The 10,000-nt window shown below is 44.5% G+C and overlaps 1 protein-coding gene across 1 annotated transcript in view; it reads left to right on the top strand.

The window, feature by feature from the left end:
* The window catches only part of LOC143290729 (somatostatin receptor type 5-like), a 31,941-nt gene that overhangs the window by 970 nt on the left and 20,971 nt on the right, over window positions 1–10,000 (top strand). Inside the window, exons 2-5 of the mRNA XM_076600244.1 lie at window positions 1,179–1,340; window positions 1,383–1,501; window positions 2,840–2,966; window positions 5,052–5,231. Coding sequence (XP_076456359.1) covers window positions 1,179–1,340; window positions 1,383–1,501; window positions 2,840–2,966; window positions 5,052–5,231 — 588 coding nt within the window. The remainder of the gene's footprint in view (window positions 1–1,178; window positions 1,341–1,382; window positions 1,502–2,839; window positions 2,967–5,051; window positions 5,232–10,000) is intronic.

Raw genomic sequence — 10,000 nt, 5'->3', positions numbered from 1 at the left:
GAGAAGAGAGGACTGGCCTTACTGAGTGAGTTAATAAATGTTCTCTATGATGGCTGAAAATAGAACATGGAAAAATGCAATGGAAAACTCATTACCAAGATCATTTAAATTACATTTAATGCTCAGTATTTCATTTCTTTCAGTTGCATGATTGCGTCCTGTCTTTGTAGGCAATCAATGGTTCACTGTTCTAAATCTTAGTATGTACGTGCTTAAATGTTCTGGTACAATTATCATGTGGGTTTTGTTGTTGTTGTTGTTGGTGTTGTTGTTGTTTTGTTGTTTTTTGTTGTTGTTGGTGGTGGTTTTTTGTTTTGTTTTGTTTTTGTTGTTTTTTGTTTGTTTGTTTGTTGTTGTTGTTCGGTTGTTGTTTTTTTGTTGTTGTTGTTTTTTGTTTGTTTGTTTTTTGTTTTGTTTTGGTCTGTTGTTGTTTTGTTGTTGTTTTTTTGTTGTTGTTGTTGGGTTTTTTTTTGCAAATTCAAACCTTTCTTGAAACGTTCTGTAGTTTAGGTACATTTCTTTCTGATACCCCCGAAAACGGAGTATGGCTGCCTACATGACGGGGTCATACGCGTAAAAGCCCACTCGTGTGCATTCGAGTGAATGTGGGAGTTGCAGCCCATGAACGAAGAAGAAGAAGAAGAAGAAGAAGTGATGAAGTTTTCAGCATGTCAATTTTAAACATACTAATCATGCAATGTTTGTTTTGCGTGTACATACGATTGAACGTGGAAGTTGCAGCCCACGAACGAAGAAGATGATGATGAAGAAGAAGTTCTGATGAAGATCAACGTGCCAATTCTGAGCGCGCGCGCACACACACACACACACACACACACACACACACACACACACACACACACACACACACAGAGACACCACCCAACCCACTCAACGCTTTTCCACACCCCAGCCGCACACTCACACCCTTCAACACCCTCAGCCCCATCCCACGCCCTGACCCCCACCCCCACCCACTCACAACCCCATCTACACCCCCATCCGCCCCTACCCCCAACCGCATCCCCTACCCCACCCCTACCCTTACATCCACCCTCGACCTCTTCCATAGTCCCCCCCTCCCTCCCCTCCCCACACCCCACACCCCTCTGCCCCCTTCCTCCCCCCACAGCACCAACATCATACAGTCCTTCTTTTCTTTGTTGTTTTTGAACAAGGTGGGCGTGGTGGGCAACAGCCTGTCGCTGTGTGTCTTCCTCAGCCGCAACATGCGCTCCCTCTCCGCCTCCACCTACCTCGCCGCCCTCTCCACGGCCGACCTGACGGCGCTGGTCTTCTACGTGCTGGTGGAGTGGCTCATCCGGGGTTTGCCGGTCCTGGTGCACGGGCCTGGGGGCCCCCCAGGGGGGGACGGCGGGGAGGAGGGGAGGGGCGCCGGGGTGATGATGGCGGTGCAGGGCACGTGTCAGATGGTGATGTACCTGCACTACGTCTCCCGCTTCCTGTCCGCTTGGCTGGTGGTGGCCTTCACCGTGGAGAGGTCAGGGGTGGGGTGGGGGTGTGGCCTTCACCATGGAGAGGTCAGGGCTGGGGGGTGGGGTGGGGGCTACACCGTGGAGATCAAGGGGGGGGGGGGTGGCCTTCGCTGTGGAGAGGTCAGGGGTGGGGGTGGCCTTCACCGTGGAGAGGTCAGGAGTGGGGGTGGCCTTCACCGTGGAGAGGTCAGGGTGGGGTGGGGGTGGCCTTCACCGTGGAGAGGTCAGGGGTGGGGGTGGCCTTCACCGTGGAGAGGTCAGGGGTGCGAGGGGTGGCCTTCACTGTGGAGAGGTCAGGGGTGGGGGGTTGTCCTCACCATGGAGAGGTCAGGGTGGGGTGGGAGGGGGTGGCCTTCACTGTGGAGAGGTCCGGCGGGGGGAGAGAGATGTGGGCAAGGGTAGGGGCTAGAGATGAGGTTGGTGGTGGGTGTGAGAAAGTGAATGAATGAGACAAGGGGTTGGGGGAATTGTGGATGTGTTTGGAGGTGGGGGGTGGGGGTGGAGGTAAGGGTGGGGTGGGGGGATGTGGATAAGGTTGTGGGTGGCGGTGGGGGTATAAGATGGGGATGGGGGGGGTGAAACAAGCCTTGAGTGTGGGGCTGGGGATGTTTGAAAAAGGTTGAGTGGGTGGGATGTCTTGTGTGTGTGTGTGTGTGTGTGTGTGTGTGTGTGTGTGTGTGTGTGTGTGTGTGTGTGTGTGTGTGTGTGTGTGTGTGTGAGTATGCGTGCGTGCGTGTGAAGAGTAACTTTTTTTTCTGTGTGAAGGATATGCGTGTGTGTGTCCGTGCGTGCGTACCTTTGTGTTTGTTCTCTTATAGATATATATATATATATATATATATTGGCAGAACTCACTTTTTTACTAAACGCAATATGTCTTTAACTTGAATTATCATTTCTTCTTCATGAGCAAAATCTCAGACAGTTTTATCATAGGATAACAGAAAGGGACGATTTATGTACTACTCGCTTCTTTTACACAAAATCGGAAGACAAGAACATAAAACAGGTGAACATGGATAACAGGAATGTTTCAAATTACTCTGTTAAGACTACTAAGCAACTATGAAGTCCAGCAACAAAAACGGAAATATAAAGCAAGTAAATAAATAAATGAATAAATTAAAATAAATAAAATAATAAGAAATAAATAAACAACTAAATGAACAAAAAACAAGAATTCCATCACACGCACAATTTTACTTTACTTCTTTAAAAATAAAAAAAAAATTAAAAAATCGATTTTCTATATGAAAAAGAAACAAATCTCCCCCCCCCCCCCCACTCCCCTCCCCCCCCCCCCCGACCCTCCCGCCCCCCCCCCCCCCCCCCCTTTTCTTCAGATATATCGGCGTGTGCCACCCATTACGACGCCGGGGTATCTGCACCCCAACATCCACCCGGCGTTTGGTGGGTGGCCTGGTGGTGGTGTCCTTCCTTGTCAACGTCTACAAACCCTTGCTGACACAGGTGGGTGGCTGATGAGAGAGATGAAGAGATGAGCGCTGTGTCTGCGCAATAAGGAAGTTGTCTTCTTCCACACTGTCGTGTATGATCAATGGTTTCTCCACCCCCGAAAGCGGAGTATGGCTGCCTACATGGCGGGGTAAAAACGGTCATACACGTAAAAAGCCCACTCGCGTATATACGAGTGAACGTGGGAGTTGAAGCCCACGAACGCAGAAGAAGAAGAAGAAGAATGGTTTCTCCACTGCAGCGAGTTTTAAAACGTGCTGCTTCGTCTTTTGCGAAGGACTGTGACTCTAAAAAAATAAAATAAAATAAAAACCTGCACTGGCTGTAAGTGCTGTAGAAATTGTAAAGTGTGGTAATACTCTCCATTCACAAGGTACACAACTTCAAGTCAGTGCTGCTTACGCTACCGATTCAGCTCGCACACAGGTAAACAAGAGAGGCAAGGCCTTCAAGACTCACTTGTGATAAATTAAGTCCCCTAGCATTAATTACAGAGTAATTTCCCTTTTTTACTATCTGCCCCAAAAACGTTTGCAAAATAAATAAAAATTCCATGCTTAGCAAAAGAAGTTCCTGTTTGAACAAAAAAATGATAATAATGACTCCTCTTGTTGTTGTGTCAGAATAAGAGGTCAAGGTGCCAAGTTTAGAGAATACAAAAAATATAAATATAACAGTAAATGCAGTTTGCATATAATTAGGCTTTTTTTCTTTTTCTTTTTATTTTTTGTGCCCATCCCAGAGGTGCAATATTGTTTTAAGCAAGATGACTGGAAAGAACTGAATTTTTCCTATTTTAATATCAAATTTGGTGTCAACTGACAAAGTATTTGCAGAGAAAATGTCAATGTTAAAGTTTACCACGGACACACAGACACACGGACACACACACACACACACACACACACACAACCGAACACCGGGTTAAAACATAGACTCACTTTGTTTACACAAGTGAGTCAATAAAAGGTACATTGGAACAAACCCAGACACTTCCTCAAAAAGGAAGCGCCGGGCCTGTCCTTATACCGATCATTAATTTTGACATGTGCACACAGCAGCAAAGACAGAAGAAATGTGCAAACATAAATTAGCTTTTTATTCAAGACTGGCATAGCCTCTTTAATCCTGAACAAGCCACACAGAACACATGCACAATACAGAACAGAACAGAAGTTGTGTACCTTGTGAATGGAGAGAGTTACCACTCTTTACTATTTGTTAATCATTTAATCTCCTGGCCTCATTATTTGTTAATTTCCAGTTGTTAGTGCTGTAGCTTTAGGAGAACATTCCAACGCCATTTGTCCTAAAACCATCTTGGTACGAGAGAGAGAAAGAGAGAGGGGGGGGTGGAGGGGGGGGGGTGGCGGTGACTTGGGCAAAGCACAATGACTAAATTATGGTCCAGATAGTCAGGACTGGTGTTGTCTACACTGCTGTTCTGATGGTCATGGACACGACTGAATATAATACACATATTGGTATGTATTGTATTGTATTGCATTGTATTGTATTGTATTGCCTGGTAATTGATTGATGGTCATGGGCACGACTGAATATTATACACGTATTGTATTGTATTGTATTGTATTGTATTGCCCGGTGGACATGCTTGTATCACGTAACACTCAATTATAGTTTGATTTATAATCACGTTTTTGTTGTTGTTACGTTGTTGTTGTGGTGGTATTTAAAAGATGGGTTTTGTTTACCTTCACTTTATCTGGTTTGCATCAGCACAATTGTGTAGTGTTGCCTGAACCCTCTTCGCATGTATACGCAAGCAGAAGATCAAATACGCACGTTAAAGATCCTGTGATTCATATTAGCATTCGGTGCGTTATGGAAACGAGAACATACCCAGCACGCACACCCCCGAACACAGAGTATGGCTGCTTACACAGCGGGGGTAAAAAATAAAAATAAAAAAAAAAGGTCATGCACGTAAAAGCCCACTCGTGTACATACGAGTGAACGTGGAAGTTGCAGCCCACGAACGAAGAAGAAGAAGAAGAAGAAGGTGGTCACAGTCGGGTAGGACTGTCACGCGCTCAGCTTTTTACCCTCTGTACCCAGGTGCGGCACATTCCCGGGTGGGGCAGTATGTGCACGGCCCACCCCGAGTACAGTCGTCTGTCCTTCGTTCTGGACTCTCTGTACGCCGTCATGATCACCTTCGTTCCCTTCGTCGTCATCACCATCTTCAACCTGCTGATCATCAGAGCTCTCCTCAAACACAAGCAGGTCAGAAAGAAGGTGAGACAGATAGAAAATGGAGGGAGGGGGGTGGGGGGGTGGGGGCTTCGTTTTTTCTGTTTGTTTGTTGTTGTTTTTTTTGTTTTTGTTTTGTTTTTTTGGGTAAATGTGGTTGCTGCTGTTGTTGTAGTTGTTGTTGTTGTTGTTATTGATCTGAACATGATCTGACCACCCCTCTAGCACAAGCAGGTATTTATGTAAGCTTATCTATTATTTATTCCCCCGGGTTTTTTTGGTTTTTTGTTTGTTTGTTTTTTGTTTTTGTTTTTTTGTTTGTTTTTTTTTTTTTCTCAAGGCCTGACTGAGCGCGTTGGGTTACGCTGCTTGTCAGGTATCTGCTTGGCAGATGTGGTGTAGCGTATATGGTTTGTCCGAACGCAGTGACGCCTCCTTGAGCTACTGAAACTGAAACTGAAAGGTGAAGAAAGAAGGTGAGAAAGACTGAAAGAGGGGGTCTGGGTGGAGTGGGGGTGGGGCTGGGGTGGGGGTATGGTGGGGGGGGTCCGTTGTTCTGTGTTTTGTTTGCGGGTAAATGTTATGAGAGAAAGATAGAGGGTGATGGTGGGGGTGGACGTCGTTGTTTTTTTTCCATCTACCACCACTACTACTACTACTACTACTACTTCTTCTTCTTCTTCTTCTTCTTCTTCTTCTTCTTCTTCTTCTTCTTCTTCTTCTTCTTCTTCTCTCCCTTTTCCAACTCCTTCTACTACTACTACTACTACTACTACTACTACTACTACTAATAATAATAATAATAATACTTCTTCTTCTTCTTCTTCTTCTCCTCCTCCTCCTCTTCCTTTTCCATCTACGACTACTACTACTACTACTACTACTACTACTACTACTACTACTACTACTACTACTTATTATTATTATTATTATTATTATTATTATTATTATTATTATTATTATTATTATTATTATTATTATTATTCTCCTCCTCTTCCTTTTCCAACTCCTTCTGCTACTACTACTACTACTACTACTACTACCAATACGTCTTCTTCTTCTTCCTCTTCTTCTCCTCCTCTTCCTTTTCCAACTCCTTCTGCTGCTGCTGCTGCTATTACTGCTACTACTACTACTACTACTACTACTACTACTACTACTACTTCTTCTTCTTCTTCTCCTCCTCTTCCTTTTCCAACTCCTTCTACTATAACTACTACTACTACTACTGCTACTACTTCTTCTTCTTCTTCTTCTTTTTCTTCTTCTCTTCCTTTTCCAACTATTACTACTACTACTACTACTAATAATAATAATAATAATAATAATAATAATGCTTCTTATTCTTATTCTTCTCCTCCTCTTCCTTTTCCAACTCCTACTACTACTACTACTACTACTACTACTACTACTACCACCACCAATACTTCTTCTTTTTCATTGTTGTTGTTTGTCATATTGCTGTCAGGTTTTTACAAAATGAATAAAATAGAATTGAAACACGCCCTCCCTGGAACAAACCTGACCCAACTACCAGACGTACACGGACAAATCATTAACACTACAAGAGAATGTAACTGTAACAGTGCACAAGACGGTAGGTTCTTTTGATTTACGTTTCCCAAACACAGGCACATGGCGAAAACAATAAGAATTGATGATACTCTAAACACATTGAAAACACTCGCACTCACATCAAGCACAAGGGAGTACCCGTAAAAAAGAAAGAACTCCGCCCCCAAAAAAACACACAAAAAAGCCAGTCTTTAAAGACTTGTAATTAAAGGAATAATACCAACTAGTTATACATATGCCCAAAAGGTTTCGAGGGAAGCAATTCACGAATGTTCAAGTGAGGCTTGTTAGACGAGGAAAAATCTTCACCTTGACTTGAAATAACTGAAGAATGATCATTCAGTTCGGTCGTCTCAAAGTCCATAATTTAATGACGAATTATTGCATGCGTTGAAGAACGATCATCCGGTTCAGTTGCATGAAAGCCCACAATTTAATGACCACGTCAGTGCGTGCCTTTAAAAGAACGATCATTGGGTTTAGCTGTCTGACAGCTCACAATTCAATGACGACAAAGCGTATGTGTGAAAGAACGATCATTCAATTTAGCTGCCTGAACTAAAGCACACAATTTGATGACGACTTCGCGTGTGCAGTAAGAAAGGTCAGTCAGTTTAGAAGCCTGAAAGCCCATGATTAACCCTTTCACCGCCAGTTAATTTAGAGTACAAAATTCCCTTGTGGTATAAACACAGAAAAGACAGTGGCTAAGAACAGCTGGGGATTCCCCCTGCGATGTATAGAACATATGGCCTATCCTACCACCGAACATTAAGAGCAGTAGGTTCATGGATAACAGACCAATGAATGGTCACCTTTCATTGACATGGGTCCTCTACCACGCCTGTGTATAAATGCGAGCTTGGCGGTGAAAGGGTTAAATGACTCTTACTGCATGCGTTAACATTTGTCGGTGAGAAATAGTGTGGGTGCTGGCGGGTTGAGGAAACGCGAGAGTGTCAGCAAGGCACAGGTGAAAACCTTCCTTCACGCGGGCAGCTGGTCATATGTAAGATGGAGAAACCAGGTAAAGGGGTGAGATGGTGAAAGCAGGTGGAAATCGGGTAAACAGGTAAGATGGAGAAGCCAGGTAAGCAGTTAAGACGGGGAAACCGAGTGGAAACCTTGATAAACAGGTAAGATGGAGAAACCAGATGAACAGGTGAGATAGAGAAACCAGGTGAACAGGTGAGATGGAGAAACCAGATGAACAGGTAAGATGGAGAAACCAGGTGAACAGGTGAGATGGAGAAACCAGATGAACAGGTGAGATGGAGAAACCAGGTGAACAGGTGAGATGGAGAAACCAGGTGAACAGGTGAGATGGAGAAACCAGGGGAGAAGCCAGGTGAACAGGTGAGATGGAGAAACCAGGTGAACAGGTAAGATGAAGAAACCAGAAAACCAGATGCAGCTAACTTTTGGGACTACCACAGCAGTCCGAGCAGGTGTGGATGGTAATCTGGTTAACCATGCACAGCAGGTAGGCCCGTTAAACCGACAAGAAAGTATAAGTCACCTTTCTCGCTAGGGGCGAGCTATCGTTTCTTGACTCGCTTGTGTGAACAAAGTGAGTCTATGTTATAACCCGGCGTTCGATTGTCTGGATGTCTGTGTGTCCATGGTAAACTTTAACATTGCCATTTTCTCTGGAAATACTTTGTCTGCCAATACACCAAATTTGGGTTAAATGTAGTATGAAAGAAATCTTCACAGTCATCCCAATAATAGGTTGTAAGTCTCCCGAATTAAACTGTATTTCCGGATCATTCACGGTTTATTTCGTTGAGGCTACTTCCGGAGTCCGAAAACGCCATTTACCCTTGCCGGAACGTAGGCTATGCTTGGTAAGAAGACGGCATGACATCGTTTTACTTGTTCGCAGTTACAAGTAAAATACAAATTCAGGACAAGGACAGAACACATATAGTGACACTAACCACACCATCAACGTGTTTACTGCATATTCTAAAGTGGATACTGAATTAACTGGAATGAACATGAAAGAAAAAATGAATAGAACGTTTCTTTCAGTGTCGGATTGGTTTGTGCAGATCTATATTATGTTGTTGTGTGCCTGAGGCGATGGCAACGTCCTCTTTACGGCCGAAGTAATTTGTTTTTCCTTAAACATTCGAGATATGTCAAGAAAGCGTGATTCAGACGGTGTCATTACTTCAAATACAATATTTTCATCGCGCTAAACAAAGAAATTTGACGTCAGGTGCGGCTTAGCGTTGGGGCTTAGTCGACTTGATTCTGAACAGAACATCCGTGCTTCGATCCAGTTGACAGGCCTGTTTTTGTTGCTGTTGTTGTTTGTTTGTTTGTTTTTTTCCAAAGTTTGTTAACATTCAATATAGGACCCGTTTTAACGATTTTTAAATCTCTTCGTTTTTTCTCATGATTCCTTTCCTGGATACAGCTCGTATCAAAGTGAGCTTGAAGGCCTTGCCTCTCTTGTAACGATTCTTTTAATCTCTTTGTTTTTGTTTTGTTTTTTTCACATGATTCCTTTTCTGGATACAGCGCGTGTCAAAGTGAGCTTGAAGGCCTTGCCTCTCTTGTAACGATTCTTTTAATCTCTTTGTTTTTTTGTGTGTTTTTTTCACATGATTCCTTTCTGGATACAGCGCGTGTCACAAGTGAGTCTTGGGGCCTTTCCTCTCTTGTTTATCTACCACACATCATAGCCAGTTACAGAGACCCAGGCTTTGACACGCAGCAAACAGACATGGAGGAATCTGGTCAACTGTTCTTCTGTGCGGCCCTCAGTCTTTCTTTCTTTCTTTTGCGTTCGACAGCTACGCAGTCAGGGTCGAAGTCCGAGGGATGCCACAAACTCGGACGTCCGGTGAAGATCGGCTACCGTCCCCCAGACCTTGGTGTTGAGGTCAGCACCCCCAGGCCAGGACTGCTGCCGAATCTTCTCATACAAGGGGCAGTCTTGGAGAATATGGGATGGGGTCTGGTCAGCCTGGCCGCAATCACATAGGGATGTGACTGCCACTCCAATCCTCTTCAGGTGTGCTCGGAGGCCGCAGTGTCCTGTGCGAAGGCGGTAGATGGTAGTCTGGTATCTCATCTCCAGTGTCCTGATGGGATCCTGGTGTGCCTGGTAGCCTCCGTTCAGGGTGACCCAGCCTCTTCGGAATCTGCTGCGGAGGAGAGTTTTTGCTTCCTCATACGTGGCAGGAACGGTTGGCTGTGTGAGCTGGCTTCCTTCCTTAGCAAGGTGG

This window comes from Babylonia areolata, chromosome 16 (genome assembly GCF_041734735.1).
Source record: "Babylonia areolata isolate BAREFJ2019XMU chromosome 16, ASM4173473v1, whole genome shotgun sequence".
Classification (NCBI taxonomy): Eukaryota; Metazoa; Mollusca; class Gastropoda; order Neogastropoda; family Buccinidae; genus Babylonia; species Babylonia areolata.
The sequence above is the reverse complement of the archived record's forward strand: the minus strand, read 5'-3'. Positions and strand labels throughout refer to the sequence as shown.